The sequence below is a fragment of the Procambarus clarkii genome, chromosome 20 (assembly GCF_040958095.1).
Source record: "Procambarus clarkii isolate CNS0578487 chromosome 20, FALCON_Pclarkii_2.0, whole genome shotgun sequence".
Classification (NCBI taxonomy): domain Eukaryota; kingdom Metazoa; phylum Arthropoda; class Malacostraca; order Decapoda; family Cambaridae; genus Procambarus; species Procambarus clarkii.
Genome location: NC_091169.1, coordinates 29,373,135 through 29,400,967, shown reverse-complemented (window position 1 = coordinate 29,400,967; position 27,833 = coordinate 29,373,135). Strand labels below are relative to the sequence as shown.

Sequence of the window (27,833 nt, the reverse complement as noted above, 5' to 3'; positions counted from 1 at the left end):
GAACTCCATGAACATTGATACCAGAAAGCTAATATACCCATGGATCAGATCCTTTCTTTTTTGTCTGAACGATATAGCCTGTATTTTCGAGGTTATGCAGCATGTGTTGCGGTTCAGGCCAGCATTCCTTGGAGGAGTACTGTATGTGGTACTGCCACCAGGGTTTAGAAGGAATTTAAGATTATCAGATATTTTTTGAGGGATTGAATGTTCACCAGTAACTCCCTAGTCCTATTATAGCCCTACAGAGACAACAGAAAAGTTCCCAGTATCAACATATTGTCCTACCTAACATCATAATCCTGTCCTATTGACATAGTGGATCTACCTTAGAAACAACTGAATAATTCTGCTCAAAGGGGGATGATGAGGAAATGGAGAGGAAAAATTTGGGAGAGAGAGAGAGAGCATGAGAGAGAGAGAGAGAGGGCATGAGAGAGAGAGAGAGAGGGCATGAGAGAGAGAGAGAGAGGGCATGAGAGAGAGAGAGAGAGGGCACGAGAGAGAGAGAGAGAGCACGAGAGAGAGAGAGAGCACGAGAGAGAGAGAGAGCACGAGAGAGAGAGAGAGCACAAGAGAGAGAGAGAGAGCACAAGAGAGAGAGAGAGAGCACAAGAGAGAGAGAGAGAGCACAAGAGAGAGAGAGAGAGCATGAGAGAGAGAGAGAGCATGAGAGAGAGAGAGAGAGAGAGAGAGAGAGAGAGAGAGAGAGAGAGAGAGAGAGAGAGAGAGCATAAGAGAGAGAGAGAGAGAGAGAGCATAAGAGAGAGAGAGAGAGAGAGAGAGAGAGAGAGAGAGAGAGAGAGAGAGAGAGAGAGAGAGAGAGAGAGAGAGAGAGAGAGAGAGAGAGAGAGAGAGCATAAGAGAGAGAGAGAGCATAAGAGAGAGAGAGAGAGAGAGAGAGAGCATGAGTGAGAACTTTCTCTTGTTCACATTTTCTCCCCCCCCCCCCCCCTTTTTTTCAAATTCTTAACCCTGGCCCCTTTCCCCCTTCTGCATTCTAAGTCTAACTGAAGACATGATGTATTTCAGGATGATCACTCAGGACTGGATGAACTAAAATTGGGTGGTGCCATATATGTCCTTGGTGTTATCTTCTTCAAATTGGATGGAAGAATTCCCCTTGCACATGCAATCTGGCATTTATTTGTGGTCCTCGCCGCATTTATCCATTACTACGCTGTTCTCACATACCTCATCCTTGCACCGGAAACTAGTGCAGCCATGCATGACACTCGCTCCCTTGAGGAGTGCGATGTCTCACTGGCCGAGTGTTCCACAGAGTAGGTGCTGTTATTGGATGGGAAAAGTCATGTGAATTAATTCATATTTCATGGCCAAGATATAAGTATTGATTCTCAGGTGATGATTATATATTTTTTTTTACACAGTGAATGTTAACTATGCATATGCTGTATGTCAAAAATCTATGAGAACATTAGGTAAATTACATTTTCATCAAATTTGTTGAAAGTATTTTTTATATTTTTTTTTTATAATAAATCGGTTATTAGGGAGAAAATGCTGAAGCTTGGTTTCCCTAAGGCTGGTTTTTCACAGTTAACAAGGATGATAGTTCAAGGTTATATCTTGATAAAGGTCTCTTAATTACTACATTAGTAAATGAGATTTTTCATGGCATTTATTAAAAGTAGGAGCAAATTACGAGAAATGCTATAATGACTTCTTATTTGACCACATTAGTAGGAAATGAGTTTAGTGTCAAATAAAGCCACTTAAAGTGATTACATTATCAAACTCATATCCACTTACTAATAATAGGAGAGAAATATGTTTTATTTAATTATTATTAATGTATAAAAAGGAATGTAAAATTTAGTGATTAAAATCATTCATTGCATTCTGCTTGGGGTAAAATCACCAGTGCTGGTTGCTGGCCACTCCCAGCAAAATAAAACTACATCCCATAAAATTTAAAAAAATATTAAGGTGAAAAATTTCATTTTCTGGGGGGGGGGGTGCCCTTCGGCTCCCCGGAGCTATCCAGGCTGATATGTATATCCCTAAACTTTTGTATCACTCAGTGTGAATGGAGTTCTAGACCTACTGGGGACCATGGCCAGAACCTGGCCCCCTCAGAGAGGCACAAGGAACAATGGCCTATAGAAATGCACATGGGATTTGGAGCATTCTATGTCTGCTATTGACCGGGACAGGCACCCAGAAAGGTAAGCGCCTCAAAACAAACCCCCTTATTCTGGTTAAAATTACTAAAATAGACCAACTAGTGGACAGAACTCTCCAAATGAAAATGAGCAAACAAGTATGATGTCATACAAGCCGCGCTGCATGTCTGCGCAGCTCCCCCCTCCCCGGGAGGGAAAAAGGGGGAGCCCCAGACCCCCCACACCGGCAATCCACCCACCACTTCTTCGGCTGATGTGATTGTGGCATGGTCATGTGGCTCTAGCTCCAGACTCTTTGTGTTGTGCTGTACCTTGGACTTAGTACTGCTCTTACGGTGGCGTGCAAGCTGGGAGTAATATTCACAGGTACTTGGGCTGCATGTGCTAAGGGGTTACCTTTTCCGAGTGCCCTGTAAGTGCTGCCCTTGGGGCTTGAGGTTATCTTCCACAAGTCACCTTGGGGTCTACCTCTGTTGGTCTTTTGCTGCTTGGCAATTGACCACCTCGAGTGTTTTGGGGGGTTTCCGCCCTTGTTTATCTTGGGGTAAGTGGTAGTCTTTACCCTGGTAGGGATGTGGAGTACTCCGCAGCTAGTTCTCACTTATAACAGCACCGGCCCTGTTCCTCCTGGGTACGTTGTCCTCTTGCGAGGTTTTTCTTTTACTTTTTCTTTTTACCTGGTGGGGGAGGAAGTCTGCCTTGGTGTCTCTTTCCCCAGTTATATTAGGGTTTGTCCTGTTTTCGGTGGTATCCCCTGCTTCGCCCTCGTGAGTGGATATGTCCTGAGGGTTCTGCATTAGCAGTTTGTTTGGAAGCATTGGGCGCTGGTTAGCAATACCCTGCCTAGGCTTACCCTTAGCGATATCAGTCTATGGGCCCTTGGAAACCCTGCAGGGGCACACGGGGTCTGATGGATGCGACCCTTGGGTCCCCTCTCGCCTTCTGCGAGTTTGACGGATGCTCTGTCCCCTTGTCTCAGGGTGACGCTCATAGTTTTTGCCTCCGTCATGCTACCTGTTGGGTCGGTGACACCTTCGACCCAGAGTCCTGCGAGCATTGTTGCTTGTTTATGACTCAATTCACCCAATCTACTGATGACCTTATTCGGGTGCAGGTGGCTCACGAGCTGCAGGGTAGGTTTAGGTTGCTGCAACGTGCTAGGTTGGTTGCTTCCCCGGATGCCCCGAGGCTGCCCCGCTTTGCTCATAGGGACCCGGACTTAGGGGGTGTTGGTTGCGTCGGCCTTGGTTCAGTCTGTGCCCCCGACTCATTTATTGACTCAGCCAGTGCTATCTGGACATTCATTTATTGACTCAGTCAATGCTATCTGGACTAGCTACCGGTGCTTGGACTATATTTAAGGTCTTTTCTTTGCATGTTTCCGTATGGGTTTTTTCTCCCCCTCTAGGAGGGGCTTGTGGTTACGCGGAGTGGGGTCTATCCTCCCCCCTCGTCATACAAGTTGTTGGGCATCAGCCCCTCCCCAGGCTCGGTTCCTTGTCCTTTGAGTCGGTTGGTTCCGTCCTGTAGGTGGGTGCTCTTCTCCGTTGCTCCCCCCTTTTTTTTGGGACGGTGTCTTCGTCATGTTTCCCCGTTCTTGGGGTTCTACATGACTTTTGGTCTTGGGTGCGACTGTGCCTTTGTGTGCCTTCGGGACTGGTGTTTGCTTCTGTGTTCTTGAGGGTTTGGGAAGGTTTTTGCTTCTTCCCGTATTATTGGAACGTCTGTCAGCTCCTAGTCCGGGTCGCCGTATTGGGCTACTCGTGGCCAGGTTGGGTTCCCTTTGGGCTCCTTGTCTTCGCTTCGTTGGCCGGTTATGTTGTCGCTGCTTCCTCTTTTGGCTCCTGTCCTGTGTGATGGGTTGTTATTTCTACTTAGCGGTTCCCTAGGGATGCATTCTGTTTGGCTACTTTTCTTGTGCATTAGTCCTGGTTAGCGTTGTCCCTCAGAGCGGGTTGTGTGGTTCGGCCAGCGTGTCCTGCGCATGCGCCGTGGGAGTTTGTTTTGGTCTGGGCGGTGTATTTCAGTGCTGGTGTTTTGCGCCCTTTTTTCTCGGGTGCTTCGCCTCTCGCTCTTCTCCCTTCTCTGGTATGTGCCCCTTCGCTCCGGGGGTGTCCTGGATTACAACTGTGGGGAGGACGCCGAAGTTTTCCCTGTGTCATGGGTGTGGGCCTCCTCCTACACCTCTACCCTGCTCTCCTGCGTGTCCGGCTCTGGCTTCTTCACCTGGCGGTGCTCCCAGGATCTTCTTGGCACTGTTGGATCGTGTCACGTTCGTGCCTCCGTTCAACACACGAGTTTCTGCGGTCTGGCGTCTTTCGGCCAGGCGCTGGATGCAGAGATGTTTATATACCTGTCTTTATTTAGGTATATTTATGTACGTACGAGACCGTTAGCACACCGGTGACTCCCTTTTCAACCCTTCCAGCCCCACTCATGTGCATGTCTAACCCATGCTAGAGTCATTCAGGGGACCCACCTCTTTCGTGTTATGAGGTGTGTGGGTTGTGGTACTGGTTATGTACTCACCTGGTTGTGCTTGCGGGGTTTGAGCTCTGGCTCTTGGGACCTGCCTATATGGAAGAACATGCGGGATAGTACCAGTAGAGTGCAGTGGTGCCATAGGCACAAGCGGGGAACACTGTATAAACATCAGAGGTCTAAGGTTGTTACACGTCCTACCTGCGATCATTCACCATATTGCCGGTACATCCATGGACTTCAAAGAAACCAGACCTATAGCCTGTTTTCGAATTGAGGTTCCGGCCCATCCTAATTTGCTTGTTTTCTGTTGGGGAGTTCTATCCACTATTTCGGCTTTTGGTAGCAATTTTAACCAGAGTAGGGGTTTGTTTTGGAATGTTTACCTTTCTGGATGCTTGACCCGGTCGATGGCAGACATAGAATGCATCCAACCACACGGGGGTTTCTATAGGCCATTACTCCCCTTGCCTCTCTGAGGGGGCCAGGTTCTGGCCGTGGTCCCCGGTTGGCCCCTAGAACTCTATTCACATGACTGATGCCAAAGTCTGACATTAGCATATCAGCCTGGTAAAGCTCCGGGGAGCCTCCGGGTCTCACCCAGAAAATAGTGTTTCATTACATTTAACGCTGTTTTTTTTTTCCTTTTTCTGTCTGTTGTTTCTTGATCAGCATCTTATGTCTAATATTGTTGCCTTTTATCTTTCTGTCATGGAGGAGCCACTGTTTTTGGCATTAATCATTGATACTTCAGTGCCATTCTTCAAGTTGTATCACATGTTCTTCCATCTCTGGCCTTTTCATTCTTCTCCTGAGCCCTCTTGATCTCTGGATCAGGTTCTCATACTTGGATCATACTTGAAGTGTATGTTCTAGGAGTTCTTCTACTCCCCAAGCCTGGCTCTTGTGATAACTTGGTCCAGCAGACTGTTGCTTGGAGTAGCACGAAGAGCCACATATTCTGGTCTTTCATCTCCTTCGTTCTTGGTTGTTCCTTTCAGTTTGTGATTGTTTTTCAAAGCTTTGTTTTGTTGGCTATTGCTTCCAGTTGTTGGCTTGGAGAGCTTTATGCTCTCCTCCAGAAGTGGGGGTTCTGTTCTTTTGTCCCTGGTTGGCATTTTTTTTAATTGGAGCCTTCTCTGCTGGTGAAGAATGAGTAGGCTGGCTTCTGGACAGGTCCTTTAGCTATCAAGTCTTAGTTTGCTTGTCCAGTGATGTCCAGTTTCAGCATTTTGTCGCTATGTGGTTGCACTACCTACCCGTTTTGCACTTGGGGAATACTCTGGGAATGCATACTCGGGGAATATATTATTCATTGATATTGTTTCTTGGTTCCCTGTTCCAAAGTTCATCTCTCTCAGGTTGTCTACAGTGTCATTCAATCTAGTCAGCCTTCAGTGTTCTCTATTATGTCTTGAGCTAATATCCGGGATCGGGGTGGGGTGGGGGTTTGGAGGTCTAACAGGGCCTTAGTGGCTCATTACCTGGGCAGTGTCCCTGATCCCCATCAGGCTTGTGTTGCTCTTGGTCAGGTGTCCCATTCTGGGCTCTTTTTTTTTTTTTTTTTAGGGTTTAGTATTTGTTTTCCTCCTGCCTGATAAGTCCCAGCTTCCTTCTTTTCTGTGGTTAGTTTCCTATAGGGAGCCACTATTCGACCCCTCCAGAAAACCGCCTTTGAATGTAATGAAACGCTTCTTTCTGGTTGGGCCTCAGTGGCTCCCTGGTCCCTCCCTTCCCCTCCTACCAAGTAATTACCTAAGTGTAGTTACAGGATGAGAACTACGCTCATGGTGTCACGTCTTCAAGCACTGTCACATAATGCTTTCAAACTACTGACTGTTTTGGCCTCCACCACCTTTGCACCTAACTTGTTCCAACCGTCACCACTCTGTGAAAGTAAATTTTCTTATATTTCTTCAGCAGCTGTGTTTAGTTAGTTTAAATCTATGACCTCTTGTTCTTGTTCTTTGCATCAGTTTGTGGTCTTCAGTTCTGGACTGAGGTGCATTGTCATGGGAACTGGTAAATCCTGATGGTGCTGCCATCTAGCGATGACCAGGTATGACTAGGGAAGGTTCGACCTGACCATTGATAGGATCGTTTGCTGCTTTATTTCTTATTTCTCTGTGAGCCATGCAGCTATCTGTTTTGCTTTGCTTATTTTCTGACTATTTTCTTTGTGAAGATGATCTGCTCCCTGTGCCTCTTATAAATGAACCCAGTTCTGGCTCTGGTCTCCAGTAGGCTATTAACCCTTAACATGCTCGGGGTCTAATATCCTGCCATCCCCACAGGCGCATGTCATTTTGAAAAAAAAAAAATTATTTTTTCTTTCTAACCTGTTAATTTGTGTTCACTGATCACGGGAAAAATAATAAAAAAATCGTAAGTGGCATATATTGCCCGCTATAGGGCGGGGAAGTCTGGCAAATTATAGGCGCTGACTCGGCGTGCGTCCCAGGCGGTCTGTTGCTCGCAAGCTGTCAGGCCAGAGTTGCCACAAAGAGATAATTACCGAATTATTTCAATGTCTCTGATTGATTTTTCATACTTTTTTTGCTGTAATATTATTCAATAGTGTGTAGTTTGATATATTTATATAATAAAATGAGTGAATCGTTGGTGTACTCAAAAATATGGTGTGCATATTGTTGATTCAATTATGTTCATCAATCAGTGAACAAATACTTTGTCGGTTATTACACTATAAGCACAGGTTATATATAAGTATTTGCATGTTTTGTTCACTATAACGAACCACTAAGTAGCTATTATGAGTCAAAAAGTAATGAGGAGTGACCGCCGTGTACCAGCCAGCCACTCCCGCCCTCCCTCCAGTCATCTGACTCACCCTCATTCTCCTCCCACAATAATGTTTTTGCTATAATTCACTATATACAGACGTTATATATAAGTATCTACATGTTTTGTTCACCATAACTGTACATCTAAGCTTGTATGGTGAGTAAAGGCACAGAGATGTGGCTACTCACACAGTCAGCTGATCGGCGGCCGCCCTCAAGGCCAGACGCACTAATATTTCTCCTCCAACAACACTGTGTGGTGTTATTACGCTATATACACACATTATATATAAATATCTACCTGTTTTATTCATCATACTTGTACAAATAAACTGGTATGGTGCCCAAAGACCATCGTGGTAACCAGTAAACAACACCGTCGTCTGCACGGTGGCGTCGTGCAGACGACGCCACCGCTCTCACCAAAATGGCGGCTCCAAACCTTCTCTTGCTGTTTATACCCTCTATACGCACGTTATATATAAGTATCTACATTTGTGTTCACCATAGCGAACCACTAAGCTGGTATGGTGAGTGCAGTCAATAAAAGGTGGCCACACACAGTCAAAAGACATCGCCACCACCCTCCCTCCCACAGCATTACACCTCCTTCCATGGCGCACAGCGCTAAATATCACCACAATCCTGCTATTATCAGAACCCTGGTCAGTTTTATCACAGTCAGGGGTCTTCTGTAATAATATCATCGCTGCATAATAGCATGAACAAGTATAATTTGGCATTTTTAGGCGATGCTGTGGTCACAAGCTGAACAGCAGTGCTGTTAGCTCATGCTGCGTGCGTCAGGCTTGGTTGCTCACTCAATACTGAGGCCAATAACACCTGGGAGTTTGGCCCACGATTTTTTTTAAAAATGGCGTCTGTTTACAAGAGCCCTGATGAAGGTGTGGTGAACCCCGTGTATCCGCGGGCTGTTTAAATCTTGCGTAGTACTCCAACACATCATATGACGTGATGCGCAGTTTACTGGTACAACGTCCAGCACGTCATATGACGTGATGCGCACTTTAAGGGTTAAACACTTCTAAGGCTGAACTGACTCGTGTGAAGCAATCTCAGTGCTAGCTACAGAGAGCCACCAAGACCCAACCAGAAAGGTTTTCATTACATTCAATGTTGGTGTTTGCATATTTTTTCTTCTACATAGCCCAAAACGTGTAAATTTCTGGAACCCAAATTTCATGCTAAAGCCAGATCAAGGCTGGAACGATATTATTCAGATTTTGAAGGAACGTTCTGTATGAAATATTTGCTTTTTGCGGAGCCCAGAGTAGGGCGTAACATTTACGTACACTTGCTGATTGAGAGGGTGGACAGAAAGAGTTTTAAGTGGTCAAGGACATCTTAAAAGACATTAATTTTATGAAAACATGTTCTAAATATTTTCTGTTTACTTTATCCATGTAAAAATAGTTATATATTAGAGAAACAGTACTCAAACTTTGAATAATAATCAGCCAACATTGTCATATTTGAAGAATACTCAGACAATATATTTTGTACCTTATGAATGTTCAAGATTTTATTGCTAATTTTGCATGTGATAGTAGACTTAGTATACCTGTTGCTATGTGGTCAATGAATGTCATTATAGATCAGGGTCATTTCTGCCAGATTTTAATATTTATTCTGTGCATATAAAGCTTATACCCAATAGTAAAATGCTCATCTCACTAATTCATTTATTTCCTATAAAACCTTGCTTTAGAATTAAAGCAGGGTTTTTGTTTTCTTGAAGAAACATTTAGTATAAATACAAAATGAGTATTTAAAGCAGTTTCATAGTGAATTGTTTAGGAAATCTAAATACATTTTTTTAACATCTCTCTCCAGTGCAAGGATCTTGTGCACATACATGAAAAATTTGCCATTAAGCCAAATGTGTTCTCAAAACAAGAAAGCCAATCAACCAGCTTACTTGCCTCTGGTTATAGTTTGTTTGTGACAATCAGGTAGTGAGAAAAGTTTGTCCTAAATGCTTATGTTGGTGACACTGAAACAGTACATTTTCTACCTTTATATAAATTCTTTTTGTATGGCTAGATATTGTAACTTATCCTATATAGCCTCAATCAAGTTATAGGATTAATAAGTATATACAATGTTCTCATATACTTGAAAATGCTACTTACCTTTTGCTTTATGTATAGTATTTATGTATTTCTATTTTATTTTAATTTTGCAAGTGGCTAAGAATCTTCAATGGGCACAGCTTATGCAAGATCAGGTAAGCAAATTGAAAATGAGAGAGTAATCATTTTAGGTATAAGCATTAAACCTAGGTGTTTGAAGTTGAGAAACATTAACCAGAAAAATGGTACAGTATTAGAAATGAATATTATAGTGTATAGTGATCATTAGAAAATAGCAATTCATGTTGTTTGGCTGCTGCTATATTCTAAATTGTATTACTGTATAATGTTTTATGATATTATGTGTTTACCTGTACAGATTTAGAACTAGACATTTTCAGCTGTAATAACATTGGAGATAATTCATCAACAGTGACTGATTTCTCTAATCTACAGGTAAGGTGTTATGGTCCATGGCATTTGTACAGTATTAGTATTATTTTCATCATTATTTCTTAGCAATTGAAGATTAAAAGTTGTTTTGTTTAAATATTTGATGAATAAAACCATAACTTTAAGCATTTACTATAACAAACAATACAAATACAAAATCATTTACTGTGCATTTACTTTTCATATTAAGAATTTGTTGCTTATTATTGAATATATAAGCAGCATGATAAGTTTATGCAGTACTATTACATCATTTAAATGTACTAAATGTTTTCATAGTTATTGAGGTGACAAACATTTTGGCTTCCAGTTTTGGGTTTATTGTTGTAGCAAGCTTTACTAAATGACCAAGCCTCTAAGGCTAGCTATATTACAAGAATTTCCAGGGAGGTGTTAACTCTCTGCACTTAGTGAAAACATATTATTGGTTTAATCTCTTGGTGAGTGTAATTACTTGTCATACATGTATACATATATTATATTATATATTTAATACACTTCTCAGATCCACATTTCATCCCTGAGCTAGGTTCTGGGCTGAGGTTTCCCTTTTTTACTTGGGAAGTTCAATTTTGATCAAGTGCATGATATTAGTGTGGACTAATTAGTGTGGTTTTCAGTTGTCTTCATGATTTTATCACAATTTGATAGAAACTGATGTAATAAAACTTTTGTAGATGTATAAATATTAAGATATAGAACAGGTTCATGAAGACTTGTAGCCACATTGTCCCCTACATATTTTATTTAGCATGTGATATTGAAAGATAGGTATCCATTACATCTGTTGATCCATTCTAGTTGTTCAAGTAAAATGTTTGTATCCAGTGTTGTAATTTGTTAAGATTATTTGTAAGAATTTGAAATAAAAGAAAGGAGTAACTCAGTAGAAACACAGTAGTTAGATCAGCAGTTGCTGTTGAAAACTATTACGAAGTTCAGTTATCAGTTAATCATAACTAGAGGTCAGGGGCCAGATTCACGAAAGCACTTGCACAAGCACTTACGAACGTGTACATCTTTTCTCAATCTTTGGCGGCTTTGTTTCCAATTATTAAACAGTTAATGAACTCCGAAGCACCAGGAGGCTGTTTATAACAATAACAACAGTTGAATGGGAAGTTTTCATGCTTGTAAACTGTTTAATAAATTTAACCAAAGCCGTCAACCTTTGAGGAAAGATGTACACGTTCGTAAGTGCTTTCGTGAATCTGGCCCCAGGAGCTGAATGTGGAGTTATTTTTCTAGTCACTTCACTGCCATGTTAACAAATACACAATGATGTGTCCACATGCACATTGTTATTTTCTCATCCCTGTTGCAGTTGTTGCATCCATTGAAAACTGTAAATCCCTGCAAATTTGTATAGACTATTATAAGCCTCTGAAACTTTATCTTTAAAAGTCTCACATATACTGTACTTTTTTTTATGTAGTGCCACAGAGCAAGTCACCAATATTTTATAATGAGAGCTTTAACACGGTTATTTTTCTTATAAATTCTGACATAACTGAAAAAATGAAGGGACAAATTTTATGAAAAATAGCATAAGTAGGAGCATAATATCTCCTATCATCACTTTTATGAAATCTGTAAAATTCACATTACAGTATAGTGTCACTGACTCACTTTATGACTGCATTCAATTCAGACTGGCTGACAGTTGAGCTAACATGCAACATGCCTCCCAACTTTGTGATAGCGAGAGGCTGTGCTTACCAGCCAGCCTCCCCAGGCTTTGTGTATACTGTATATTATATGTGTAAACATAAAATGATTTTCTCCACTTCCATGTCAGTTCCAAATTCAATGGAATTTGAATACAAATTCTGAATACAAATTCAATGTTAAATGTACTATTTTCTTCTATTATGCTCAGAATGAAAGTGATAAAACTATATAGCCTATATAGCTTTACTTTCAACAGAGAAAAGCAGTCAGGATAGTTTATGGTTGTTGATGATGCAGTGTAGGAACAGTACAAGCAGATGATAAGGAGAAAGAAAAAATGTCAGAAAATATTTTGTCCTTGTAGAATGGTTAATTTGGATTCAAAATACTGTACTGTATATGGAAAAGTGGAAGTGAACTGAATACCTACACTGTAGCTAGTTTCATGCACCGAGCAAATTGAGCAAGTAGCAGCCCAGCCCTCATCCGTCAACACCAGACCTTCATCAGTTATTCACAGTAGCTGAGCCAGATTACTCTCAGTGTTGACCTTGGATGTCTAGATGATCGTTTTTGCACTGATATGTATATACAGTATAAATAAATATACAGGTATGTATCAATAAGAACCAAGTCAACTGCATAAGACGTATTGGCCCACACGAGGCACAGTAGCCCTTGTTCTTATGTTTATCATTATGGATAAAAATAGGAGCTGCCTCATAACCCATACATTGCAGCTCCTATTGTATCCTCCCAAACTACCTCATATGGGCCAATAGGCATGTACGAGGTAGTTTCCAATCATCATAGATCTTTTATACCATGACGATTACTGCCCTGGCATCGTAACATTTGTGACGATAACCACATTTGCATAGTAAGCAATTGTGAAATGATAGCAGGATTTTTTTCATTGCTTATGGTAAACTTCACTGCCTCCAGATAGAAATATTATATCCATATTAGCATCATTGGTGTAAAATCCAGACACTAATAGTTTAAATCAATACATGATGGTAACTGCACCTTAAGGGCTAAGGCCACCAGTTCAACCAATTAGCACTAAAATATAATTAACAGAAATCCAAGATCTAGAAAACATGAAGCAACATTGCAACTCTTGGTGAGTACCCAATTGTTATTTGTATTATGCACTGTATTTGTATTTTGCTATAATTTCAGGCATAAACATTTTGCTTGGATGGAAAGGATTAACTCCTTATTCAGGCTTAATGAGCTGTTTAGCTGCTGTCATTCCAGAGATGTCATATGGAGGGTTGGTCAATGTACTGTGTTTAAAAGATTACTATGAAATGTTCTCCTACAATATAAATATAGTACAGTATTGCTAACAATATACAAATTTACAGGATTTTACTTTTCCACAACAAATTTCATGCTAGTAATGACTAAAAAGTTTGTTAAGCAATGCTGGAAAATCATCACAAAGAGTGTAATGTGGATAATATGTTTCAGGGTATATGAAAGAGTTGTTTAGCAATGGAATACAAGAATTTTGTAGAGGCCATCCTGATTGAGACATAGTGGGAAGACACAAATGAGCCAAGTTATTATCTCAGGATCAGAATATCCCCAGACCACAATCGCTGGGCTTCTGTTTTATAGAACAATCTTATTTAGATATGCTTTATATATTGTAAGAATGTAGAGAAATATGTTTGGTTATGTAAAAATTATCACTTTTAGAAAATACAAGAATAAGATTATAGTATATAGGTGCCCAAGGAACAATTGTGATTTGTAAACATTTAGCACATCAATATTTTATTGCACCACCTAAAAGCTATTATTCACTGTGATATCTACCTAGTTATTAATATTCTCCAGGTCTTCTCCCACATTTATTATTAAGACTCATATGTTGTCTTATGTATCAGAATACACTCCACTTTAAAGCTCAGCTGTTGACAACAAACATTACCTGTGCTGGCTCTCAGTAGCACTCTGGCACTAGTTCCACAAGATCCAATATTGATGTCTGGTAGAGTAGAAAACTAATGATCCTTTAAGGCTGTAGTTTACATTTTTATGTAGTGTTGTACAAGTCCTTAAATGTTAATGGTTTACTGAGACATACCCAAAGTATTTCTGATTACAGTTGCTTACATAATGGTATTGGATGTTTATGTGTAGTTTGATGTCTATAAACTCATGCCCATACCCAGCTCTTGTCAAGGGAAGGGGGAAGGTGAGGGGGAGGACCACAGGTTGGCAAGGGAAAACAGGCAGTTTGGGAATGGGAAGAGGGTTAGGCTGTTAAAGGGAAGGGGGGATCAGGTTGGAAAGTTAAACCAGTATTAAAAAAAAAGAGCTGAATTGTTAATTGGTGTACCCTGGAAACACAAACCGAAACTGTCTCGATTTTCTGCTTGTTACAACTTGTAATAAAGTTGTTACATCTTGGCTTAACGTGTTAATGACGTACTAGAACGTTGTTACAACTTGCTATATTGGTTGTTACAACTGGTTAGGAGGTGTTAAAACTTGTTTGAACGTTGTACCAACGTCGTAGTTTCGGTGTGTGTTTGACGGGTATATATTAAACCGGGAGGTGAAGACAGTAGATGCGAGTATTTTGCAAGTTCGGGTTTTTCACATTATATGCCAGTTGCAAACATGGTGAAGCAATGGCACAATGATCTGCATATCCTTCCTAATTGATTTTCTTAATTGATGTCATTACTGTATACAATTTGCAGGGTTTCATTGTTTGTATTTGTATTGCTGCATTAAACTATTTCCAAAATATTTATGTTGGTAGAATTTATGAATGGAAAACAAATTGTACTTATTTAAGATTTAATGTTTGCTAATTTTAGGCTCTGATATTGTTCGCAATGTTATACAGAATCGATACTCCAATTTTCAGAATAAATTTATATATATATATTTTTAATATGCTTCATTTATGGAATTCAACACCTAAATGATTTCCAAGATATACACTGTAGCTATAAACTATTTGTTGCCACATGCAAATCTTGCATCATTACTGAAGTAGTCTTCCTTCAAGAATGATAATCCTTTTAACCCATTCACTGCTATAACCATTGATCCATAATGATGGTACTCTTACTTCACTTTCCTGACTGCATGTGTAAAAAAACAAACAGTTCAATTCCACCTGAAATCAAGCTCAAAATACTTAATTTTGCTTACATCAATTTATCATAATACAACAGCTATGCCATTTCCTTGAAAAATGTATTTGATACTTGATAATCAATACATTTTAAGATTACATAGTGAGCTTTGTTCTTTTGTATTCACTTTTTACCTCAGGCCCATTATAAGTACTGTATTTAATGAGCTTTTACTTTCTCTCATACATTTTGGAAAATCCATTATGGAGGAAGGTTGTGATTTATAAAGTTCAATAGTGAATGGGTTAATATTGACTTCCAGTTCACTTCCAGCCATTTTTTTTTTACTCTGCCTGTGCCAAATTTAACAGTTATGAATACATTTTATGTACTTTTGCTTCATAAGTTTGTTCACATGTTCATACAAATTTTTAACCCTTTGGCTTCAACACCTATAAATCTGCTTTTCCTCACAGTAAGTAAAAAAGCGAGATTAAAAAAAAAAAAATTTGGTCATTGTAGCAAACTCACATGCGCGCGCGTGCGCATGTGAGTTTGCGTGTGCGCGCGCACGCACACGCACGCACGCGTGCACACACACACACGCACTCGCACACGCACCCACACACACACCCACACACACACCCACACCCACCCCCTACACACCTACCTGGACCTTGGACCTGTAAATTTGTAGACCTCATCCTGGAAACATTCTTGTATCAACATGTTAAACAAGCTACGAGGATGAGGGAAGGGGACGTCCCCTCCATGCTAGATTTGATATTTACCAGGAAGGAGGAAGAAATATTTGACATTCAGTACCTTCCTCCCTTGGGTAAAAGTGACCATGTCTTTTTGGGAATAAAGTATGCAATGCGTTATAATCTGCAAGAAAATATGACGGTCAATGCAAATGAAAAACCTGACTTTAGGAGAGGACATTATGGCAACCTTAGAAAATTTTTTAGTGAGTATAATTGGACAGACTTGTTGCTAGGCAAGGAAGTGAATGAGATGTATGTCAGGTTTTGTGAAATATATGATAAAGGCACAAACAAATTTATACCAAAACAGAGAAGCAGAACTAGGAAACAGAAAGTGCGAGAGGGCCAGAGACCAAAAGACACAAAAATGGAATCAATACAGGAAGAGGCCGAACCCCCAAACATACCAGCGATACAAAGATGCGAGAAACAACTACACAGCAGTGAGGAGAGAGGCAGAAAGAAATTTTGAAAAAGGGATTGCAGACAAATGTAAAACAGAACCAGGTCTATTCTATAAATTCATAAACAACAAATTGCAGGTAAAGGATAATATTCAGAGGTTGAAAATGGGAAATAGATTCACAGAAAATGAAAAGGAAATGTGTGAAACATTAAACGAAAAGTTCCAAAGTGTGTTTGTACAAAATGAAATCTTCAGGGGAACCAGATACAATAAGAATTCCAGAGAACAACATAAAGCACATAGAGGTGTCTAGAGACGAAGTGGAAAAAATGCTCAAGGAGCTAAATAAGAACAAAGCAGTTGGTCCAGATGGAGTTTCACCATGGGTTCTGAGAGAATGTGCACCTAAGCTCAGCATTCCTCTTCAACTGATTTTTCAGGCATCCCTGTATACAGGAGTTGTAGCTGATGTGTGGAAAAAGGCTAACATAGTTCCAATCTACAAAAGTGGAAGCAGGGAAGACCCCCTTAATTATAGACCGGTATCACTGACAAGTGTAATAGTCAAAATATTGGAAAAAATAATTAAAACTAAATGGGTAGAACACCTGGAGAGAAATGATATAATATCAGACAGACAGTATGGTTTTCGATCTGGAAGATCCTGTGTATCGAATTTACTCAGTTTCTATGATCGAGCAACAGAGATATTACAGGAAAGAGATGATTGGGTTGACTGCATCTATCTGGACCAAAAAAAGGCTTTCGACAAAGTTCCACATAAGAGGTTGTTCAGGAAACTGGAAAATATTGGAGGAGTGACAGGTACGCTTCTAACATGGATGAAAAATTTTCTGACTGATAGAAAAATGAGGGCTGTGATCAGAGGCAATGTATCGAACTGGAGAAATGTCACAAGTGGAGTACCACAGGGTTCAGTTCTTGCACCAGTGATGTTTATTGTCTACATAAATGATCTAGCAGTTGGTATACAGAATTATATGAACATGTTTGCTGATGATGCTAAGATAATAGGAAGGATAAGAAACTTAGATGATTGTCATGCCCTTCAAGAAGACCTGGACAAAATATGTACATGGAGCGCCACTTGGCAAATGGAATTTAATGTTAATAAATGCCATGTTATGGAATGTGGAATAGGAGAACATAGACCCCACACAACCTATATATTATGTGAGAAATCTTTGAAGAATTCTGATAAAGAAAGAGATCTAGGGGTGGTTCTAGATAGAAAACTATCACCTGAGGACCACATAAAGAATATTGTGCGAGGAGCCTATGCCACGCTTTCTAACTTCAGAATTGCTTTTAAATACATGGATGGCGATATACTAAAGAAATTGTTCACGACTTTTGTTAGGCCAAAGCTAGAATATGCAGCAGTTGTGTGGTGCCCATATCTTAAGAAGCACATCAACAAACTGGAAAAGGTGCAAAGACATGCTACTAAGTGGCTCCCAGAACTGAAGGGCAAGAGCTACGAGGAGAGGTTAGAGGCATTAAATATGCCAAAACTAGAAGACAAGAAAAAGAGGTGATATGATCACTACATACAAAATAGTAACAAGAATTGATAAAATCGATAGGGAAGATTTCTTGAGACCTGGAACGTTAAGAACAAGAGGTCATAGATATAAACTAGCTAAACACAGATGCCGAAGAAATATAAGAAAATTCACTTTCGCAAACAGAGTGGTAGACGGTTGGAACAAGTTAGGGGAGAAGGTGGTGGAGGCCAAGACCGTCAGTAGTTTCAAAGCATTATATGACAAAGAGTGCTGGGAAGACGGGACACCACGAGCGTAGCTCTCATCCTGTAACTACACTTAGGTAATTACTTAGGTAATTACACACACACACACACACACGTACGTGTGTGTTTGCATATAAATGCACACAAACAAAGAGGGTAGACGGTTGGAACAAGTTGAGTGAGAAGGTGGTGGAGGCCAAAACTGTCAGTAGTTTCAAAGCGTTATACGACAAAAAGTAATGGGAAGATGGGACACCATGAGTGTTGCTTTCATCCTGTTGGTAATTACATAAATATACATACAGTATATACAGTATATCTCATTCATAAAATGTTAAATCGGTAAAAATAACTTAAATTTTGTAAAAGAAAAAAATGAAATAGGTGAGTATTTAAAGAAAGCATAATTGCCAATTTTTACTGCCAACCACTAATGGCATTTACTTGGTCAATGGGCTTGTTTTGAAGGTCAAAGGAACAGGTCAAGCAATACATTATATGATTTGGAAACATTTTTCTTGGCACATAAACTCAGGTCACGTATAGTCATAACGGCTTAGTGCTTTCCCCCTGATAATTACATACCTTATAGTATTCTAGGGCATATTTTCAGCTGTCAGTTTCTGTTGTTTAATGCAGTCAAAGGGTTAACAAGAGTACTAGTAGCATAATGCTAATAAATACACTACCTGGTGGTAATTGTTGCTTGTTAGATGCTTTGTATACACCGTACATGCTTCCTCCAACTCTTTGGAAGTCTTGATCGCGTTATGGGATTATTTTTAAGTTTGTTTATTTAGTCAAATACAGTATGCAATTTGTATTGCTGTGATCATTTTATTGTGATATCATAATTATTTTGTAAATCAAGGAAGAGTTGGTGAATGCAGCTTAATGCAATTTAGTAATGTTTCTCTAGTTGTGTTTCTATGATTAAATAAGTTAATCTTAGCTATTCATTATATAGGGTTGGTTGTTTACGTGGTGTCTGTTTCTTAAATGTTGATACACTTGAAAGAATAAAGATAATTTTTTATTAAAGACAAACATTATCTTTTTATGTGCAATTTTTGTTAGGCAGGTCTCTCTAATGACTTGTAATGTCAGTAATTTTTTCATTTTTAGGTATTTAAGGGCTGCCAAATTTTTTTGTGATAGCTTATTAATATAATTAATATATATTGATATATAATTTTAATATAATGCTTATTATGTTGAAAAATTTTGGTAATCATTTTATACAGATATAAATAATATCAGGACCTATATTTGCTAACTTTATATTCATTATATACTGTAGTCTTTTCAGTGACAATATTAATGAATTGGTGTTCCTATATTTAGGTTTGAAAAGCAAAACACTGACTAGCATCTAAGAGTAACAGATTGAGATGTACTGCTGTCTCAGCTAGGACTAATGGTTGTATTTTACCAGAATTTCTGCCAACTGGTCATATCCTAACCTAAGTTATGCTCAAGCTCATGAAGAAGTAAACATTTAACTACAGTACCTATAATCAGAATTAAGATTAATTCCCTTTGTCCTGTGTCTCCTTTCACTCCATTGCACATATAAGACAATATAGTGCATTGAGATGATGGCTTTGTTTGCAAATAATGGAAAGTTTACCTAATTGAAATGGTAAAATAATAAATAATAGATAAAAATATAAACATGCATGTTAAGTTACATTTCTATGACAGACTTCAAAGTCAAATAATGTATTTTATGTCTTAGAAAAGTCTCGGTAGTGCAGTTGCATTCTTTTTCTACTCTCAATCATTAATCCTGAATGGTTCAGAGATGATTGGGCTTATTTCCTTTCATCTAATGCACCAGTCACTTAACAGTAAATAGGTACCCCCAGGAGTTAGGCAACTGTTGTAGGGTTTCATCCTGGGGAAAGGGCAGTAGTTTGACCATAGGGGGACCTAGATACGAGCTTAAAATGTATATACTGTCCCATACACAGGGTGCCTGTCCCTGACAAATGAAAAACATAATTGCTTATCACACTGCTCCAACATCAAAGTAATTCACAGTTACTGATATGGTATTACACTATGCTATACCATTCAGTAGAGCCATTGTTTCAAATGTCAGTGTCAAACAGCCTACTCCATACTTTGAGATAATGGAGAAACTATTCAGTACAATAAATACATAATAATTTTATCTGTAGCACATCTTGCATTTGGATTGTGAGACAGTGCAGTTGAAAGATGAATATTTTATAAGAGGGATGTGTATAGCAAATATAGGTGAATTAAGAGGTTTTGTAATGTATAAGACATGGGATACTCAATGTTAGTCAAGATACTTAGGTACTGCATATCATTTAATTAATATAGTACTGTACTGCATGCACCTTTGGCATTGTAAATTGCCCAAAGAATCACTTAGGATGGCTGTTAATGAGAACCAATAAAGCAATTACTGCACTCACATGGTGCACTATTTCTTGGAAGTTGCATTTCATATATAGCTTATAGGAATAAATGGGATTTTTTACCCTTAGAGATTTTTTCAGGGTCTGATGGTTGAGGATTAAAGTTTGTGTTACTATGTGATATTCTTGACATCTCTTAAACATGCTGCTAATTTAATACTGTACACACAATAAGATACTGTATAATAAATGAGGTTTAAATTTAATATATATATTTTTTGAATGTTTTATGTAGAAACTAGGGCACATACTGTAGAAAAAAAGATTTAAGAGAATGGTTTGATATGATGTATACTATAGTTTTTAGTTACCATTCTGTCTAGCATGAATATATATATAACCATTGAATTATAATCATGTAACAGGTATAAAAGATATGTATTATTTTACGAATGCAAATAGAAGGTACCCTGTACTAGTATTACAAAAATAATAATGGCTGTCAAATGTTAGAGTTCTGTATAACCAAGTATGTTTTAGTTTTTCATGTGTAAGAAAAAGTGGGACAAAATACAACCTATCATCCTGTTTAGATAGTACTGTACTTTTTGTAACTATGTGCACCATCGTACACATGTTGATGTAATGGACTATTAGATAGTAGATTTTGGTACTACAGTATTCACTTTACAGAGTCCGGGAAAAATAAAGCTAAAAACCAAACTTAAATATTCCTAGGCCTAGTAGAGTGCACATATGTACTATAATAGGCCTCAGATAGTATGTACTCACCTAGTTGTGCTTGCGGGGGTTGAGCTTTGGCTCTTTGGTCCGAATTATTACTTGGTATTAGGCCTAGGACGGTTAGGTTAGGATTTATTAGCAACATAAATGCAAAACCTTTTCTAATTTGTCCAAATTCACTAATACCAAATTCTACAGTCCATTATGTCAATATATGTACGATGGACCACATCATTACTACAAGTATCATCTAAATAAGAGGATGGGCTGAGAATATAGTACAACCAGACAATATTTAAATACAAAATAGTTAACAACACATCAAGGAAGATACTTTTGCATTTGGAGGACTAATATTCATTCTGTAGACTTAATAGTTATTCAGTTAAATCACTCATCTTTCACGCCATGTGGATTACCTCAGTGGATGGTGCCTTGACATGGTAAGGGGCGTCCTTGCGTGTTGCCCTTAGGTAAGAAGAAGTGGCTCCTGCTTTCTTCTCTTCTGCCTGCTGTGGCAGCGCACAAGTGAAATGCACCATATATGTTAGTCGTGCATGGAAACTTGCGCATTTACTCGTGTTCCTCCTTCTGGGAGTTGAGCCTACCCAGCAGATGTGACTCCTGAATGGAAACATGCTTTTTGGTAGGGGGATGAAGGTAAAATGGGAGGTTCAATGCAGCCCACCTGAACTAATCAGCTTGTCTGGTTTGTCAACTCGGACATCAGGTCAAATGGCCACTGTGGGATTGTTATCCCTATCAGTCCCTGAAATACCATTTGGCTCCTCAGTGGTGGCCCATATATACTGTTCCAGTTACTCCCCTGATGTTGCTAGTGTAACATATGTTCACATGTACGTTGGCAGTTGATTAGACACACAAAGTTTAGTGGGTTTTTATATTTATTTCAGCCCATCCTCCTGTTTTGGTACAGTAGTAATGTACTTATAGTAACAATGAGGACCATAGTATATACCGACGTATAACGAAATTAGAAAGTAGAAATCTGAACTATTGAGTTGGACAAACTGGGAAAACTATCTTAAGTTTATGTTTTAGCTTCATTTATTTTAAAAGAATTCCTTACTAGTCAGAAATTCCTTATTACTTATCTATCCATACTACTGTCCTTATTCCATAGTACTCTCTAAATGTTAAGTACGTACAAATTCGTGACTATTGACGATCGTCACAATAAGTACTATATAAACAGGAGGATGGATTGTTTATTTAGTATAGTCTTGGTTACAGCAGTCAGTTTATTGGCAGTGTAGTGAAGTGACGTAGAGGTTGAGACAAAGCCTGGAGTGGGGCAGAGAGACGAGTGAGGCTGGGGATAGAGAGCATCTCGGATCTGGGGCGAGTGTGTAGAGCGTGGCGAGCTGAGTGAGGGACGAGTGGGTGGAAGCTCGATGCAGCCGGAGTCTGGTTGTGTGCCCTGGCTGTGTACTCACCTAATTGTGCTTGCGGGGGTTGAGCTTTGGCTCTTTGGTTCCGCCTCTCTACTGTTAATCAACTGGTGTACAGATTCCTGAGCCTACTGGGCTCTATCATATCTACATTTGAAACTGTGTATGGAGTCAGCCTCCACCACATCACTTCCTAGTGCATTCCATTTATTAACTACTCTGCTGAAAAAATTCTTTCTAACATCTCTGTGGCTCATCTGGGTACTAAGTTCCACCTGTGTCCCCTTGTTCGTGTCCCTCCCGTGCTGAAGAGTTTGTCTTTGTCCACCCTGTCAATTCCCCTGAGAATTTTGTAGGTGGTTATCATGTCTCCCCTTACTCTTCTGTTTTATAGGGATGTGAGGTTCAGCTCCTTTAGCCTTTCCTCGTAGCTCATTCCTCTCTGTTCCGGGACGAGCCTGGTGGCATACCGCTGGATCTTCTCTAACTTTGTCTTGTGTTTAATTAGGTATGGACTCCAGACTGGAGCTGCATACTCCAGGATTGGTCTTACATAAGTGGTATACAGGGTCCTGAATGATTCCTTACACAAGTTTCTAAAGGCAGTTCTTATGTTGGCCAGTCTAGCATATGCCGCTGATGATATTCTTTTGATGTGGGCCTCTGGGGACAGGTTCGGTGTAATAACCCCCAGATCTTTCTCTCTATTGAGTGTGTCAAGGCTGAAGTGTCTTGTGAGGGTAGGAACTGGACATGTCGAGTGTTACATTGTTGTTGGTGAATATTGAAGATGTGGGGTATTTCTCAAGCGTCTGCACTGAACCACTCCTGGAGTTAGACTGATGATGATTCTGTTGTTGTTTTAGATTCAGCTACTTAGAACAAAAAGTTCCAAGTAGCACGGGCTATGGTGAGCCCATAAGTGGAGGTTCTTTGGAGCCATATCTATATCGATAGCTGATACTAAAGCTCTTGGGATAGATGGGGGTCTTCATGGTGGTTTTCAGTCCTGAAGGGCTGGCTGTATCAGTTATGGAGCTGGTGGGTTAGAGTAGACCTCTAGTTCTTCCATTTTTTCTTTGCCCGAGACTTTGGCTGAGCAGTGCTGTGTTTACTAGTTGTTTACTAGTGGTGTTTTTACGGGGGTTGAGCTTTGCTCTTTCGGCCCGCCTCTCAACTGTCAATCAACTGTTTACTAACTACTTTTTTTTTTTTTTTTTTCCCACACCACCACACACACACACACACACACACCAGGAAGCAGCCCGTGACAGCTGACTAACTCCCAGGTACCTATTTACTGCTAGGTAACAGGGGCATTCAGGGTGAAAGAAACTTTGCCCATTTGTTTCTGCCTCGTGCGGGAATCGAACCCGCGCCACAGAATTACGAATCCTGCGCGCTATCCACCAGGCTACGAGGCCCCCTGTGCTGTCGTTGGAGTTTGGTGTGGTAGCCTCCATGAGGAGGTCTTGTACCGAGTTGGTATCGTATTTGTAGTGTGGTGGTGGAGCTCCAACTAAGATTTCCTCGTCTGAGAAGCTCGTAACCTTTGTAGTTGGTGTTTTCGTCTTTTGCCTCGCAGCGTGAGGTAGACTAAGGTGTCGTAGATCGGTGGTAGAAGCTATTTCAGGAGCGTTGGTGGTACTGTTAGCATTTGTAGACAGCACGTTTGTTAGTGCAGCTGCCAAGATGGTTATAGTAGGAGTGTTGGAAGCTAGAGAGGAAAATACCTCTATTTGTGCCACCCGAGTCTTGGGTGGTACTGGAGTCTGTGTTGAAATCGACCTCGTGGTTGTCCTGGTGATTGTCTCTGGAGTGGTAGTGGAGGCAGTGAGACTTGCCCCAGGGGCTATGATGGGGTCCAGGCCATTGGCAAAATATAATGTGTTCAGTTCGCTGACAAAATGGGAGTTGTCTGATCCAGCAAGCCTCTCTGCAAGTCTAATACCAGGGATAATGCCAGCATGTGATGCAGGGGGCTGCAAAAAGAGCCTGTGGGGCCTTGGGTCCCCATTGTGAAGGCTGGATCACCTTGTGGGAGGAGCCACTCTTTGGTAAGACTAGAAAGTCTTCTGGTTGGTTAGTGGGAGCTGAGGTGGTGGGTTAAGCGCTTGGGGCTCTGGTCGCGGAGGTAGAAGGGTTGTTTCTCTTGGCTTCAACCTGGGTCTTGATGTTTTCCCGTCTGCGTGGGCAGTGGTAGGAAATTGTAGGGTGATTTGCCATCACAGAGCAAGCAGCGATGGGTTGTTGCCTTGCACATTGAGTAGTGATGGTCCACTGTGTACAGGCTGCACTTCTAGGTGGGGTGCTGATACTTGGTGGGATGGGAGAGTTCATAGCACTTGAAGCACTGCTGGATCTCATGGTATCGTTCCTTTTTTACTTGGTAGGGTTGTATTTGTAGGCCGAAGCAGTAGAAACTTTGTGCTGCAGTCTGGATGGCCGCAGCTATGGTGGTGAAAGTAATCTTCATTAATGATTTGTCAGTGCTGCTTCGTCGATTCTTGGTCATTGTGGTCGACTTTTGCAGTGCCTTCATGGCTCTGGAGTCTTAACCATTTGCATCCTGTGGCAGTTTAAAGTCAGTAGTGGCCGTTTCTTATCTCTTGCAGACATGAGTCGAATTTTGCTGGGTTTCCAGCCATGTCAGAGTTCCCTTGAATGAGCTAGATGCCACCGCTAAAGAAGCCATTCGTTTTGCATCTTTTTCTGGAAGGGGATTTCCTCGTCAGATATCTACTTGGTCATTCATACTGCAATCCACGATCATTGGCAGGGCTGTTGGACTTACATTACAAGTAATAAATTGCATGCTTTTAAAATGTAAAATTTACCACTTGCCTTCCTCCTGCCACTTTAATAGGCTTTGGCCAGGTCACGTATCTGTAACACCCATCCAACACATGGTCACTTAATGAAACAACAACCTGCTCTTAGTCCAAACTGCATTGTCTTAATTGGTCACCACCTTTTCAACTGCCCCGATTTTTTGGGATGTTCGAGTGTCTTGCTTTCCTAATGTCCCTAGTTTTCTTTCATTAAAATCCTTGGTTAATCCAATACCTATGATAGCATTTGCCATCTGTTCTCATATTGGCATCTTGAGGGCTATTTAGCATCTTTTAAATACTGTATCTCATGACAGATGGTGTTAATCTTTCTGGCTTAGTGCCTTCTTTGATACTTTCAAGTTATTTATCAGGAGCACAGCAGGTAATTGCTGTGCACAGAAATTACCTGCTGTGCTCTTACTATTAAGATTCAATTGTGCAATTACTGTTCAATTACTATTAAGAATTTTGCCTGCACAGCAGGCAAGATTCATAATATCAATTTTTATTTATATCCTTGGCATTTTGAGGCCATATCAGATATATTGTAATATATATCTTATATGCCCTTAATTAAAAGGGCAAGGACATTAATTAAATTAAAGTTATGGTTATTTGAACACTATTGCTATCACAGTGTTAGGTGGCATGGAACAGCCTCCTGTTTCCATCAACCACACTATAAATACTGTACTGTACTGTAATTTTGAAGCAGCATGGTTTTATGTAAAGTCCACATATCCTGTACTGCACATTACAGTTCAGCATCTAAAATTCAAAATGGTTAATACCACATCCTTTTGAATTTTTTATATATATATATGTTACCAATGTTTGCCAATATCCTGGCTTGACATAAATAAACACTAAAAATGTATGTTAACATTTAATAACATTCATTTACTTGCAATACTTTAATATATTAATTGAATCGAATATCAATTGTGTATGTTTTCATTTACTAAGGGAAGACAGTTGCATACACAGTACTGTCATGAAAACAGGTTTTTGTATTTGAAGACAACACTGCAATCCCCCCCCCCCCCCTTTCCCCATATAAATCCTCGCACTTAGTTTTTTTTAGATGCTGAATTGGATAAAAACAAAAACATTTCTACATACTGTAGAATGTATGATGAAGTACCAGTTACAGTATTTTTAACATTGGTTATAAGAATGTATTTTTAAGTTCAGGAAGAACCAAGAAACATTATAATTATTAACAGTTTTGACATTAGGCAATTAATGCACAAGTTTTCTGCCAAATATTGTAGGTGTACACTTCAAGAAGGAAACGACCAAATTATGCCAAATAATTGCATTTAAAATTATGTGTATACTAAGAAGTATTTTTCTCATTCTTTAACAGTGCGGTTCTATCACTTGTAGACTTTTTAGACACTTACAGAAAAATTATTTAAATAATTATTACATTATGTAATTAATACATGTTAATTTTAAATTGAACACGAGCCAATTTACTTCATCAATTAAAAATTCATTAGTTTTTTTATCCTTGTAAATGTTTGAGTGTTAGCTTAAGGTATATTTTTAAATTTATAAGCTGTTAGAGCATATAAAATTCATGTCAGTATTGCTAAATATAAAGAATGCTGTATTTATATTTCTTTGTAATGAAATACTGTTCATGAGCCTATTCTGATACCTTGTACATTTGATATTTGTGTATACTTGAAATAAATGATTTACCTCACGTTTCTCTCTCCTTCCTTTTTAGATCAGTATTGTTGGGATAGGTTACACTTGCTGAAACACCTTATTACATATAATAATTACAGTACATATTTTCATACTTCAGTATCATTATGAAACATTTTTAGTTAATTTTGTGATGATCCTAATCACAAATTGATACGTAGACAACTTTGATGTGTTGAAAGTGCACACCCCTTTTATGTATAGTTGAGAAACACCCCCTCCCTCCCCTCCCTTCCAAATGATATTAAGACAGCGTTCCACGAAAGTTCATCACTCCAGGACTACCGTGCAGGTTTTCCCTCAGTGGGCAGGTGCCTTCATGCAATGACAGGGTAGCTCTTGCTCCCCTATCCTGCCTGCTGTGGCAGTGCCCAAATGAAATACATCTCCCAGGTAATCCTGTGCACGCCCTCATGTTCCTTTATCTGGGAGTTGAGCCTGCCCAGCGCCTACCTAGTGCATCGTACTTTCTCCCTCGCCGGTGAAAAAGGCTTCTGCTTCTCGCCCCAGCCTACACCAGTCAACCTCCTAAGGTGGCCCTTCATTGGTGACCCCGTCCAGCGGGTCATAATGAATGCCATCGGAGTCTGCCGCCGTAGAACCGCAGAGGGCCAGGGCAGACTGAAGCTCAGAGAGAGAGAGAAGGGATCGTTATAGAGATGGTCGAGATGGGTACAGAAATCCAGGAGGAGGAGATTCAAGAAGCTTACGAAGGAAGGAAGGAAGGATTGAGGGAGATGAGAACCAGAGCTAACAGACGAAAAGTGGGAACCCAATTCGGCCGCGACCTGCAACGGTCCGTCACATGAGTACCACAGAGGTGAAGGACCAGTGAGACATCGGGAACGAACTTACCCGCTATCTTGAGGATATGCTTCCAGATCAGCGGTAGAGGAGTTTCGGACGTGAAGGTGGAGACATAAGACGTCCAACTTTTTTTTTTTTTTTTTTTTTTTTTTTTTTTTGAGATATATATACAAGAGTTGCCACATTCTTGTACAGCCACTAGTACGCGTAGCGTTTCGGGCAAG

At 39.9% G+C, this 27,833-nt stretch overlaps 1 protein-coding gene across 1 annotated transcript in view; it reads left to right on the top strand.

Annotated features, from left to right (window-relative positions):
* LOC138349856 (monocyte to macrophage differentiation factor 2-like) overlaps window positions 1-26,797 on the top strand; it is a 67,157-nt gene extending 40,360 nt beyond the window's left edge. The window contains exon 4 of the mRNA XM_069327835.1: window positions 1,033-26,797. Coding sequence (XP_069183936.1) covers window positions 1,033-1,287 — 255 coding nt within the window. The 3' untranslated portion in view covers window positions 1,288-26,797. The remainder of the gene's footprint in view (window positions 1-1,032) is intronic.
* The last annotated feature ends 1,036 nt before the right edge of the window (window positions 26,798-27,833 follow it).